The following is a 16359-nucleotide window of genomic DNA, read 5'->3' on the forward strand; positions in this document are numbered from 1 at the left end:
TATCACTCCATTAGGGTGAGGATACATCTATCACTCCATTAGGGTGGGGATACAAATGATGTAGACATCTATCACTCTATTAGGGTGGGGATATAAATGATGTAGACATCTATCACTCCATTAGGGTGGGGATATAAATGACCTGGACATCTATCACTCCATTAGGGTGGGGATATAAATGACCTGGACATCTATCACTCTATTAGGGTGGGGATACAAATGATGTAGACATCTATCACTCCATTAGGGTGGGGATACAAATGATGTAGACATCTATCACTCCATTAGGGTGGGGATACAAATGATGTAGACATCTATCACTCCATTAGGGTGGGGATATAAATGATGTAGACATCTATCACTCCATTAGGGTGGGGATATAAATGACCTGGACATCTATCACTCCATTAGGGTGGGGATACAAATGATGTAGACATCTATCACTCCATTAGGGTGGGGATACAAATGATGTAGACATCTATCACTCCATTAGGGTGGGGATACAAATGATGTAGACATCTATCACTCCATTAGGGTGGGGATACAAATGATGTAGACATCTATCACTCCATTAGGGTGGGGATATAAATGACCTGGACATCTATCACTCCATTAGGGTGGGGATACAAATGATGTAGACATCTATCACTCCATTAGGGTGGGGATACAAATGATGTAGACATCTATCACTCCATTAGGGTGAGGATTCATCTATCACTCCATTAGGGTGGGGATATAAATGACCTGGACATCTATCACTCTATTAGGGTGGGGATATAAATGACCTGGACATCTATCACTCTATTAGGGTGGGGATACAAATGATGTAGACATCTATCACTCCATTAGGGTGGGGATATAAATGATGTAGACATCTATCACTCCATTAGGGTGGGGATACATCTATCGCTCTATTAGGGTGGGGATATAAATGATGTAGACATCTATCACTCCATTAGGGTGGGGATATAAATGACCTGGACATCTATCACTCCATTAGGGTGGGGATACAAATGATGTAGACATCTATCACTCCATTAGGGTGGGGATACAAATGATGTAGACATCTATCACTCCATTAGGGTGGGGATACAAATGACCTGGACATCTATCACTCCATTAGGGTGGGGATATAAATGATGTAGACATCTATCACTCCATTAGGGTGGGGATACAAATGATGTAGACATCTATCACTCCATTAGGGTGGGGATACAAATGACCTGGACATCTATCACTCCATGGGGATACAAATGATGTAGACATCTATCACTCCATTAGGGTGGGGATACAAATGATGTAGACATCTATCACTCCATTAGGGTGGGGATACAAATGACCTGGACATCTATCACTCCATTAGGGTGGGGATACAAATGATGTAGACATCTATCACTCCATTAGGGTGGGGATACAAATGATGGACATCTATCACTCCATTAGGGTGGGGATACAAATGACCTGGACATCTATCACTCCATTAGGGTGGGGATACAAATGATGGACATCTATCACTCCATTAGGGTGGGGATACAAATGATGTAGACATCTATCACTCCATTAGGGTGGGGATACAAATGACCTGGACATCTATCACTCCATTAGGGTGGGGATACAAATGACCTGGACATCTATCACTCCATTAGGGTGGGGATACAAATGACCTGGACATCTATCACTCCATTAGGGTGGGGATACAAATGATGTAGACATCTATCACTCCATTAGGGTGGGGATACAAATGACCTGGACATCTATCACTCCATTAGGGTGGGGATACAAATGACCTGGACATCTATCACTCCATTAGGGTGGGGATATAAATGATGTAGACATCTATCACTCCATTAGGGTGGGGATACAAATGACCTGGACATCTATCACTATTAGGGTGGGGATACAAATGACCTGGACATCTATCACTCCATTAGGGTGGGGATATAAATGATGTAGACATCTATCACTCCATTAGGGTGGGGATACAAATGACCTGGACATCTAACACTCCATTAGGGTGGGGATATAAATGATGTAGACATCTATCACTCCATTAGGGTGGGGATATAAATGACCTGGACATCTATCACTCCATTAGGGTGGGGATATAAATGATGTAGACATCTATCACTCCATTAGGGTGGGGATATAAATGACCTGGACATCTATCACTCCATTAGGGTGGGGATACAAATGACCTGGACATCTATCACTCCATTAGGGTGGGGATATAAATGATGTAGACATCTATCACTCCATTAGGGTGGGGATACAAATGACCTGGACATCTATCACTCCATTAGGGTGGGGATATAAATGATGTAGACATCTATCACTCCATTAGGGTGGGGATACAAATGACCTGGACATCTATCACTCCATTAGGGTGAGGATACATCTATCACTCTATTAGGGTGGGGATACAAATGACCTGGACATCTATCACTCCATTAGGGTGGGGATACAAATGACCTGGACATCTATCACTCTATTAGGGTGGGGATACAAATGACCTGGACATCTATCACTCTATTAGGGTGGGGATACAAATGACCTGGACATCTATCAAATCAAATTTATTTATATAGCCATTCGTACATCAGCTGATATCTCAAAGTGCTGTACAGAAACCCAGCCTAAAACCCCAAACAGCAAACAATGCAGGTGTAAAAGCACGGTCTAAAACTCCATTAGAAAGGATATAAAACCTGGAAGAAACTCTAGAGAGGGTGGGGATACAAATGACCTGGACATCTATCACTCATTGGGTGGGGATAGAGATTATAACAGAACATGACCAAGATGTTCAAATGTTCATAAATGACCCATGGTCAAATAATAATAAGGCAGAACAGTTGAAACTGGAGCAGCAGCACAGTCAGATGGACTGGGGACAGCAAGGAGCCATCTATCACTCATTAGTCCTGGGGATATAACGGTCCTAGGGCTCAGGTCCTCTATTAGAGAGGGAAAGAATGAGAGAATTATAGCATATGGCCAGTCATCTATCTGGCTTGCCAGGTGGAGGATACAAATGATGGCCAAGATGTTCAAATGTTCATAAATGACCAGATGGTTGAATAATAGTAAGGCAGAACAAATGAAACTGGAGCAGGAGCATCTATCCTCCATTGGACTGGGGATACAAAGTCCTCATCTATCAGGTACTCCTGGGACATGGTCCTGTGAAACTGGACAGCAGCATGGCCAGGTGGATACAAATGATGGAGTCATCTATGTCCAGGTAGTCCTGGGGCAAATGACCTGGACATCTAGGGCTCCATCCTCCGGTGGGGATACAAAAAGATGAGAATTGAGGGGATACATTAGATTTCACAGGACACCGATTAGGTGGGGATACTCCAGATAAACAAACTGACCCTCAGGGTGGGGATACAAATGACCTGGACATCTATCACTCTATTAGGGTGGGGATACAAATGACCTGGACATCTATCACTCCATTAGGGTGGGGATATAAATGATGTAGACATCTATCACTCCATTAGGGTGGGGATACAAATGACCTGGACATCTATCACTCCATTAGGGTGGGGATACAAATGACCTGGACATCTATCACTCCATTAGGGTGGGGATATAAATGATGTAGACATCTATCACTCCATTAGGGTGGGGATACAAATGACCTGGACATCTATCACTCCATTAGGGTGGGGATATAAATGATGTAGACATCTATCACTCCATTAGGGTGGGGATACAAATGACCTGGACATCTATCACTCCATTAGGGTGGGGATATAAATGATGTAGACATCTATCACTCCATTAGGGTGGGGATACAAATGACCTGGACATCTATCACTCTATTAGGGTGGGGATACAAATGACCTGGACATCTATCACTCCATTAGGGTGGGGATATAAATGATGTAGACATCTATCACTCCATTAGGGTGGGGATACAAATGACCTGGACATCTATCACTCCATTAGGGTGGGGATATAAATGATGTAGACATCTATCACTCCATTAGGGTGGGGATACAAATGACCTGGACATCTATCACTCCATTAGGGTGAGGATACATCTATCACTCTATTAGGGTGGGGATACAAATGACCTGGACATCTATCACTCCATTAGGGTGGGGATACAAATGACCTGGACATCTATCACTCTATTAGGGTGGGGATACAAATGACCTGGACATCTATCACTCTATTAGGGTGGGGATACAAATGACCTGGACATCTATCACTCCATTAGGGTGGGGATACAAATGACCTGGACATCTATCACTCCATTAGGGTGGGGATACAAATGACCTGGACATCTATCACTCCATTAGGGTGGGGATACAAATGACCTGGACATCTATCACTCTATTAGGGTGGGGATACAAATGATGGACATCTATCACTCCATTAGGGTGGGGATACAAATGATGTAGACATCTATCACTCCATTAGGGTGGGGATACAAATGATGTAGACATCTATCACTCCATTAGGGTGGGGATACAAATGATGTAGACATCTATCACTCCATTAGGGTGGGGATATAAATGACCTGGACATCTATCACTCCATTAGGGTGGGGATACAAATGATGTAGACATCTATCACTCCATTAGGGTGGGGATATAAATGACCTGGACATCTATCACTCCATTAGGGTGGGGATACAAATGATGTAGACATCTATCACTCCATTAGGGTGGGGATACAAATGACCTGGACATCTATCACTCCATTAGGGTGGGGATACAAATGATGTAGACATCTATCACTCCATTAGGGTGGGGATACAAATGACCTGGACATCTATCACTCCATTAGGGTGGGGATACAAATGATGTAGACATCTATCACTCTATTAGGGTGGGGATACAAATGATGTAGACATCTATCACTCCATTAGGGTGGGGATACAAATGATGTAGACATCTATCACTCCATTAGGGTGGGGATACAAATGATGTAGACATCTATCACTCCATTAGGGTGGGGATATAAATGATGTAGACATCTATCACTCCATTAGGGTGAGGATACAAATGACCTGGACATCTATCACTCCATTAGGGTGGGGATACAAATGATGTAGACATCTATCACTCCATTAGGGTGGGGATACAAATGACCTGGACATCTATCACTCCATTAGGGTGGGGATACAAATGATGTAGACATCTATCACTCCATTAGGGTGGGGATATAAATGATGTAGACATCTATCACTCCATTAGGGTGGGGATACAAATGATGTAGACATCTATCACTCCATTAGGGTGGGGATACAAATGACCTGGACATCTATCACTCCATTAGGGTGGGGATACAAATGACCTGGACATCTATCACTCCATTAGGGTGGGGATATAAATGATGTAGACATCTATCACTCCATTAGGGTGGGGATACAAATGATGTAGACATCTATCACTCCATTAGGGTGGGGATACAAATGATGGACATCTATCACTCCATTAGGGTGGGGATACAAATGACCTGGACATCTATCACTCCATTAGGGTGGGGATACAAATGATGTAGACATCTATCACTCCATTAGGGTGGGGATATAAATGATGTAGACATCTATCACTCCATTAGGGTGGGGATACAAATGATGTAGACATCTATCACTCCATTAGGGTGGGGATACAAATGACCTGGACATCTATCACTCCATTAGGGTGGGGATATAAATGATGTAGACATCTATCACTCCATTAGGGTGGGGATACAAATGATGTAGACATCTATCACTCCATTAGGGTGGGGATACAAATGATGTAGACATCTATCACTCCATTAGGGTGGGGATACAAATGACCTGGACATCTATCACTCCATTAGGGTGGGGATACAAATGACCTGGACATCTATCACTCCATTAGGGTGGGGATACAAATGATGTAGACATCTATCACTCCATTAGGGTGGGGATACAAATGACCTGGACATCTATCACTCCATTAGGGTGGGGATACAAATGATGTAGACATCTATCACTCCATTAGGGTGGGGATACAAATGATGTAGACATCTATCACTCCATTAGGGTGGGGATATAAATGATGTAGACATCTATCACTCTATTAGGGTGGGGATACAAATGACCTGGACATCTATCACTCTATTAGGGTGGGGATACAAATGACCTGGACATCTATCACTCCATTAGGGTGGGGATACAAATGATGTAGACATCTATCACTCCATTAGGGTGGGGATATAAATGATGTAGACATCTATCACTCCATTAGGGTGGGGATACAAATGATGTAGACATCTATCACTCCATTAGGGTGAGGATACAAATGACCTGGACATCTATCACTCCATTAGGGTGGGGATACAAATGATGTAGACATCTATCACTCCATTAGGGTGGGGATACAAATGATGTAGACATCTATCACTCCATTAGGGTGGGGATACAAATGATGTAGACATCTATCACTCCATTAGGGTGAGGATACAAATGACCTGGACATCTATCACTCCATTAGGGTGAGGATACAAATGACCTGGACATCTATCACTCTATTAGGGTGGGGATATAAATGATGTAGACATCTATCACTCCATTAGGGTGGGGATACAAATGATGTAGACATCTATCACTCCATTAGGGTGGGGATACAAATGATGTAGACATCTATCACTCCATTAGGGTGGGGATACAAATGACCTGGACATCTATCACTCCATTAGGGTGGGGATACAAATGATGGACATCTATCACTCCATTAGGGTGGGGATACAAATGATGTAGACATCTATCACTCCATTAGGGTGGGGATACAAATGATGGACATCTATCACTCCATTAGGGTGGGGATACAAATGATGTAGACATCTATCACTCCATTAGGGTGGGGATACAAATGATGTAGACATCTATCACTCCATTAGGGTGGGGATATAAATGATGTAGACATCTATCACTCCATTAGGGTGGGGATACAAATGACCTGGACATCTATCACTCTATTAGGGTGGGGATACAAATGACCTGGACATCTATCACTCTATTAGGGTGGGGATACAAATGATGTAGACATCTATCACTCCATTAGGGTGGGGATACAAATGATGTAGACATCTATCACTCCATTAGGGTGGGGATACAAATGACCTGGACATCTATCACTCCATTAGGGTGAGGATACAAATGACCTGGACATCTATCACTCCATTAGGGTGGGGATACAAATGACCTGGACATCTATCACTCTATTAGGGTGGGGATATAAATGATGTAGACATCTATCACTCCATTAGGGTGGGGATACAAATGATGTAGACATCTATCACTCCATTAGGGTGGGGATACAAATGACCTGGACATCTATCACTCCATTAGGGTGGGGATATAAATGATGTAGACATCTATCACTCCATTAGGGTGGGGATACAAATGACCTGGACATCTATCACTCCATTAGGGTGAGGATACATCTATCACTCTATTAGGGTGGGGATACAAATGACCTGGACATCTATCACTCCATTAGGGTGGGGATACAAATGACCTGGACATCTATCACTCTATTAGGGTGGGGATACAAATGACCTGGACATCTATCACTCTATTAGGGTGGGGATACAAATGACCTGGACATCTATCACTCCATTAGGGTGGGGGGGATACTCTATTAAATGACCTGGACATCTATCACTCCATTAGGGTGGGGATACAAATGACCTGGACATCTATCACTCCATTAGGGTGGGGATACAAATGACCTGGACATCTATCACTCCATTAGGGTGGGGATACAAATGATGTAGACATCTATCACTCCATTAGGGTGGGGATACAAATGATGTAGACATCTATCACTCCATTAGGGTGGGGATACAAATGATGGACATCTATCACTCCATTAGGGTGGGGATACAAATGATGTAGACATCTATCACTCCATTAGGTGGGGATATAAATGACCTGGACATCTATCACTCCATTAGGGTGGGGATACAAATGATGTAGACATCTATCACTCCATTAGGGTGGGGATATAAATGACCTGGACATCTATCACTCCATTAGGGTGGGGATACAAATGATGTAGACATCTATCACTCCATTAGGGTGAGGATACAAATGACCTGGACATCTATCACTCCATTAGGGTGGGGATACAAATGATGTAGACATCTATCACTCCATTAGGGTGAGGATACAAATGACCTGGACATCTATCACTCCATTAGGGTGGGGATACAAATGATGTAGACATCTATCACTCCATTAGGGTGGGGATACAAATGATGTAGACATCTATCACTCCATTAGGGTGGGGATACAAATGATGTAGACATCTATCACTCCATTAGGGTGGGGATACAAATGATGTAGACATCTATCACTCCATTAGGGTGGGGATATAAATGATGTAGACATCTATCACTCCATTAGGGTGGGGATACAAATGACCTGGACATCTATCACTCCATTAGGGTGGGGATACAAATGATGTAGACATCTATCACTCCATTAGGGTGGGGATACAAATGACCTGGACATCTATCACTCCATTAGGGTGGGGATACAAATGATGTAGACATCTATCACTCTATTAGGGTGGGGATATAAATGATGTAGACATCTATCACTCCATTAGGGTGGGGATACAAATGATGTAGACATCTATCACTCCATTAGGGTGAGGATACAAATGACCTGGACATCTATCACTCCATTAGGGTGGGGATACAAATGACCTGGACATCTATCACTCTATTAGGGTGGGGATATAAATGATGTAGACATCTATCACTCCATTAGGGTGGGGATACAAATGATGTAGACATCTATCACTCCATTAGGGTGGGGATACAAATGATGTAGACATCTATCACTCCATTAGGGTGAGGATACAAATGACCTGGACATCTATCACTCCATTAGGGTGGGGATACAAATGATGTAGACATCTATCACTCTATTAGGGTGGGGATATAAATGATGTAGACATCTATCACTCCATTAGGGTGGGGATACAAATGATGTAGACATCTATCACTCCATTAGGGTGAGGATACAAATGACCTGGACATCTATCACTCCATTAGGGTGAGGATACAAATGACCTGGACATCTATCACTCTATTAGGGTGGGGATATAAATGATGTAGACATCTATCACTCCATTAGGGTGGGGATACAAATGATGTAGACATCTATCACTCCATTAGGGTGGGGATACAAATGATGTAGACATCTATCACTCCATTAGGGTGAGGATACAAATGACCTGGACATCTATCACTCCATTAGGGTGGGGATACAAATGACCTGGACATCTATCACTCCATTAGGGTGGGGATACAAATGATGTAGACATCTATCACTCCATTAGGGTGGGGATACAAATGACCTGGACATCTATCACTCCATTAGGGTGGGGATATAAATGATGTAGACATCTATCACTCCATTAGGGTGGGGATACAAATGATGTAGACATCTATCACTCTATTAGGGTGGGGATATAAATGATGTAGACATCTATCACTCTATTAGGGTGGGGATACAAATGACCTGGACATCTATCACTCTATTAGGGTGGGGATACAAATGACCTGGACATCTATCACTCTATTAGGGTGGGGATACAAATGATGTAGACATCTATCACTCCATTAGGGTGGGGATACACATGATGTAGACATCTATCACTCCATTAGGGTGGGGATACAAATGATGTAGACATCTATCACTCCATTAGGGTGAGGATACAAATGACCTGGACATCTATCACTCCATTAGGGTGAGGATACAAATGACCTGGACATCTATCACTCCATTAGGGTGAGGATACAAATGACCTGGACATCTATCACTCTATTAGGGTGGGGATATAAATGATGTAGACATCTATCACTCCATTAGGGTGGGGATACAAATGATGTAGACATCTATCACTCCATTAGGGTGGGGATACAAATGATGTAGACATCTATCACTCCATTAGGGTGAGGATACAAATGACCTGGACATCTATCACTCCATTAGGGTGGGGATACAAATGACCTGGACATCTATCACTCCATTAGGGTGGGGATACAAATGATGTAGACATCTATCACTCCATTAGGGTGGGGATACAAATGACCTGGACATCTATCACTCCATTAGGGTGGGGATATAAATGATGTAGACATCTATCACTCCATTAGGGTGGGGATACAAATGATGTAGACATCTATCACTCCATTAGGGTGGGGATACAAATGACCTGGACATCTATCACTCCATTAGGGTGGGGATACAAATGATGTAGACATCTATCACTCTATTAGGGTGGGGATATAAATGATGTAGACATCTATCACTCTATTAGGGTGGGGATACAAATGACCTGGACATCTATCACTCCATTAGGGTGGGGATACAAATGACCTGGACATCTATCACTCCATTAGGGTGGGGATATAAATGATGTAGACATCTATCACTCCATTAGGGTGGGGATACAAATGATGTAGACATCTATCACTCTATTAGGGTGGGGATATAAATGATGTAGACATCTATCACTCCATTAGGGTGGGGATACAAATGATCTTGACAACTATCACTCTATTAGGGTGGGGATATAAATGACCTGGACATCTATCACTCCATTAGGGTGGGGATACAAATGATCTTGACATCTATCACTCCATTAGGGTGGGGATATAAATGATGTAGACATCTATCACTCCATTAGGGTGGGGATACAAATGACCTGGACATCTATCACTCCATTAGGGTGGGGATACAAATGATGTAGACATCTATCACTCCATTAGGGTGGGGATACAAATGATCTTGACATCTATCACTCCATTAGGGTGGGGATATAAATGATGTAGACATCTATCACTCCATTAGGGTGGGGATATAAATGATGTAGACATCTATCACTCCATTAGGGTGGGGATACAAATGATGTAGACATCTATCACTCCATTAGGGTGGGGATATAAATGACCTGGACATCTATCACTCCATTAGGGTGGGGATACAAATGATGTAGACATCTATCACTCCATTAGGGTGAGGATATAAATGATGTAGACATCTATCACTCCATTAGGGTGAGGATACACATGATCTTGACAACTATCACTCTATTAGGGTGGGGATACAAATGATGTAGACATCTATCACTCCATTAGGGTGGGGATATAAATGATGTAGACATCTATCACTCTATTAGGGTGGGGATACAAATGATCTTGACAACTATCGCCCCATTTCAAGACTACCTTGTTTAGCTAAGATTCTTGAATCCTTGGTTAAATGTACAATTTTGTTCCTTTTTATCTGATATTTGTTTTCTTAATATACACCAATCTGGGCATAGTACTACCATAGCAACCACGCAATTGTTAATGATCTTGTCAATGCCTTGGATGCTACAAAGAGCTGTGCTGCTTTGTTTATTGATCTGTCAAAGGCGTTCAACACTGTTGATCATTCTGTTTTGCTGAAGAAATGATAAAAAATAGGCCTGGTATATAGAGGTAGGTATACAGGTAGGTATACAGGTTGGTATATACAGGTTGTTTATAGTTTCAGAATTATTTCAGCGACAGAACTCAGGCCATCTTGATAGATGGGGTTAAATCTGAATTATCTCAGTGACAGAACTCAGGCCATCTTGAAAGATGGGGTTAAATCTGAATTATCTCAGTGACAGAACCCAGGCCATCTTGATAGATGGGGTTAAATCTGAATTATCTCAGTGACAGAACTCAGGCCATCTTGATAGATGGGGTTTAATCTGAATTTCTTGAGATTCAAAAATGTGTTCCTCAGGGTTCTTCTTTGGGTCCATTATTGTTCCCTTTGTATATTAATGACATAGGAAACACTGTTAATACTTGTAACATTCATCTCTATGCAGACGACACAGTTTTGTGTTCCTGTGCCACCTCGGTGCAGCAGGCCATTCGTGAACTTCAGCATGACTTGATCCAGTTCTGAAATCACTTACAGATCTGAAATTAGTGTTAAATATAAGTATAACCAAGCTCCTGCTGTTCTCTAGGTCATGAAATGTTGATCCCGAGGACTTGCATATTTGCCCTACAAATGGAGCCCAAATTGAGCTGGTTTCTGAATATAAGTACCTGAGTGTCTGGATTGATGACAAGTTGTCCTTCCTAACGCATATAGAACATCTGACTAAGAAGCTAAGATCCTAGATTGTTTTTTATTTTGTACATCTGAATAAATCATGCCTCCGTATTGAAAATAGGAGAAAGATTGTTCAAACAACGCTTCTCCCTGTTTTGGATTTTGGTGATACTGTTTACATGCATGGGGCAACCTGTTTTAAGACCCTTGGACACAGTCTACCATTCAGCAATACGTTTTATCACAGGGGACCATTTTAGGACATTGTAGTCTGTATATAAATGTGGGATGGACCTCTCGATCTGTAAGAAGAGTGCTGCATTCCCTTTGATTTATTTACAAAGCAACCTGACAGAAACTCCCTCCATACGTAACTTAATTTATTCATTTAAGAATCATAAGTTACCAAACCCGTTCTCAGGAATGGATAACAATAGAGATCCCTTCAGTCCACAAAGATTTGGGAAAATCTGTATTTTTGTGGAACAATCTGCAGAGTTCACTGCAGTTAGATGTGCTGTTGAATGAGATTGTTTTTATTAAATGTGTTTATTTTGTTATTGTGTGCTGCATTATATTGTTTTATACACGTGTATGTTTTATTATTCTGTTTTTATTGTCATGTATACAGGGCTCACTTGTAAAATAGATTTTTAATCTCAATGTGTATCCCTGTTTAAAGAAATAACACAAATAAATATTTTTAAAAACCTTGTCACAACACAACTGATTGGCTCAAACACATTAAGAAGAAAATAAATTCCACAAATTAACAAGGCACACGTTACTTGAAATGCATTCCAGGTGACTGGTTGAGAGAATGCCAAGAGTGTGTAAAGCTGTCATCAAGGCAAAGGGTGGCGACTTTGAAGAATCTCAAATATAAAATATATTTTGATTTGTTTAACACTTTTTTGGTTACTACATGATCCCATGTGTTGATGTCTTACTATCATTCTACAATGTAGAACATAGAAAAAATAAAGAAAAGCCCTGGAATGTGTAGGTGTGTCCAAACTTTTGACTGGTACTGTATGGGTGGTCCAGGGAATCAAACCCACTATCCTGGCATTGCAAGAGCCATGCTCTACCAACTGAGCTCTAGAGGACAACATGACAGACAAGTCAAGTACACATCCACAGAGATACAGTAGGTATATTTTTCAGTTGGATGAGTTGAGTACCTTGCATTGATTTCACATTACATTATATATGATTTATTGTCAAGAGAGAGGGAGGGGAGAGGGAGAGAAAGAGAGAATCCTTTATCTTACACTCTGCCTCTGACTCTTCCTCATCATCATCATCATCATCATCATCGTCATCATCGCTGTCCTCTTCACTCTCCTCCTCCTTTACGATTCTCTGTCTGGCACTCTTAAACACAGACTGGAGCACGATGGAGTCCTCATAGATCTACAGCACATAGACAGGATTAAAATCATAGGTCTACAACACAGACACACCACACCACCTTATAGATCTACAACACAGACATAACACCATAGATCTACACCAGACATAACGTCATAGGTCTACAACACAGACACACCACACCACCTTATAGATCTACACCACAGACATAACACCATAGATCTACACCAGACACAACATCATATGTCTACAACACAGACACACCACACCACGTTATAGATCTACAACACATAGACACAACATCATAGGTCTACAACAGACACCACACCACCTTATAGATCTACAACACAGACATAACACCATAGATCTACACCAGACATAACATCATATGTCTACAACACAGACACACCACACCACCTTATAGATCTACACCACAGACATAACACCATAGATCTACACCAGACAACATCATATGTCTACAACACAGACACACCACACCACCTTATAGATCTACAACACAGACATAACACCATAGATCTACACCAGACAACATCATATGTCTACAACACAGACACACCACACCACGTTATAGATCTACAACACATAGACACAACATCATAGGTCTACAACAGACACACCACGTTATAGATCTACAACACATAGACACAACATCATAGGTCTACAACAGACACCACACCACGTTATAGATCTACAACACAGTAGCTCAGTTGGTAGAGCATGGCGCTTGTAACGCCAGGGTAGTGGGTTCGATCCCCGGGACCACCCATACGTAGAATGTATGCACACATGACTGTAAGTCGCTTTGGATAAAAGCGTCTGCTAAATGGCATATATATAAATGGCATATATATATATATATATATATATATATATATATATATATATATACATAACACCATAGATCTACACCAGACACACCACGTTATAGATCTACAACACAGACAGACACCACGTTATAGCTCTTCAACACAGACAGACACCACGTCATAGCTCTTCAACACAGACAGACACCATAGATCTACAACAGACACCACACCATGTTATAGATCTACAACACAGACATAACACCATAGATCTACACCAGACATAACATCATAGGTCTACAACACAGACACCACGTCATAGCTCTTCAACACAGACAGACACCACGTTATAGCTCTTCAACACAGACAGACAGACACCATGTCATAGCTCTTCAACACAGATAGACACCATGTCATAGCTCTACAACACAGACAGACACCATGTCATAGCTCTACAACACAGACAGACACCATGTCATAGCTCTACAACACAGACAGACACCATGTCATAGCTCTACAACACAGACAGACAACATGTCATAGCTCTACAACACAGACAGACACCATGTCATAGCTCTACAACACAGACAGACAACATGTCATAGCTCTACAACACAGACAGACACCATGTCATAGCGCTACAACACAGACAGACAACATGTCATAGCTCTACAACACAGACAGACACCATGTCATAGCTCTACAACACAGACAGACACCATGTCATAGCTCTACAACACAGACAGACAACATGTCATAGCTCTACAACACAGACAGACACCATGTCATAACTCTACAACACAGACAGACACCATGTCATAGCTCTACAACACAGACAGACACCATGTCATAGCTCTACAACACAGACAGACACCATGTCATAGCTCTACAACACAGACAGACATTATAGTATGGGATTGGTTGAAGCTCAATGTTAAATTGAAATCTCACAACCATCATATCTAAGTCAATGTAACGCCAATGTCGATGAAAGTTTGCAAATCAACTTGATTGGAGGTACACAACACACTCCCTGCCTGTCGTCATGATCCGTCCGTCCGTTACCAAGAACCACATACCGGATTGTTGACAGGGTCGTTAGCATTAGGGTCGTCAGACAATCAATGTCTTGCCCAAACCTAGCTCAAATTCTAGACTTCATATTAAAACGAGGCTACAGCATCCATAATGTGACAATTACATTTAGATTCATTTGGACTGAATACGCTTGTAGGTGCAACAGTTTAAAAAAATAAAATTCACTATTTATTGCTCTCACGTGCACATTGCCGTCCATTAAGAACCAACAATGTCCAACCTTTCTGTAGCATTTCTGACAATGCTAACATATTTTCATCCAAATATCAGTTATAAAAACCCTCTTATGATGGGATAGAAGTTCTTATTTGATTCATGGTGGTCGGACCCATTTATGTGAAGCTAGCCACAATAAGGAATAGCGACAATAGTGGACTTTGCGGTTAGCCTTCAAAATAAAAGTATGGCCTAATTCTACTATTTGAATTAATTTGCATCACTATCAATGACATACTTTTATTTTGAAGGCAAACCTCAAATTTCACTATTGTGCTTAAAACTTCTTGTGACTCTCAAACCCGGATCCGGGAACGTAATCATCATCTGACACTAATTAGCATAACGCAACGGACATAAATCTTCCTAGAAAATATTCCTATTCATAAAAATCACAAGTGAAATATATTGGAACACAGCTTAGCCTTTTGTTAATCACCCTGTCATCTCAGATTTTCAAAATATGCTTTACAGCCAACGCTAGACAAGCATTTGTGTAAGTTTATCATAGCCTAGCATAGCATTATGCCTTGCTAGCAGCAGGCAACCTTGTCAGAAAAGCAATCAGAAAAGCAATCAAATTAAATCGTTTACCTTTGATGAACTTCGGATGTTTTCACTCACAATGTTTTCACTCACCACAACGCCGAAAAATATTCCAAATTAGCTCCATAATATCGACAGAAACATGGCAAACGTTGTTTATAATCAATCCTCAAGGTATTTTTCTAATATCTA

At 41.4% G+C, this 16359-nt stretch overlaps 1 protein-coding gene across 12 annotated transcripts in view; it reads right to left on the minus strand.

Moving 5' to 3' along the window:
- smarca2 (SWI/SNF related, matrix associated, actin dependent regulator of chromatin, subfamily a, member 2) overlaps positions 1 to 16359 on the minus strand; it is a 123339-nt gene that overhangs the window by 11344 nt on the left and 95636 nt on the right. For all 12 annotated transcript variants that reach the window (XM_046351546.1, XM_046351547.1, XM_046351545.1 and 9 more), the window contains one exon: positions 13384 to 13525. In XM_046351546.1, coding sequence (XP_046207502.1) covers positions 13384 to 13525 — 142 coding nt within the window. The remainder of the gene's footprint in view (positions 1 to 13383; positions 13526 to 16359) is intronic.

Source organism: Oncorhynchus gorbuscha, linkage group LG05, assembly GCF_021184085.1.
Source record: "Oncorhynchus gorbuscha isolate QuinsamMale2020 ecotype Even-year linkage group LG05, OgorEven_v1.0, whole genome shotgun sequence".
NCBI classification, from domain to species: domain Eukaryota; kingdom Metazoa; phylum Chordata; class Actinopteri; order Salmoniformes; family Salmonidae; genus Oncorhynchus; species Oncorhynchus gorbuscha.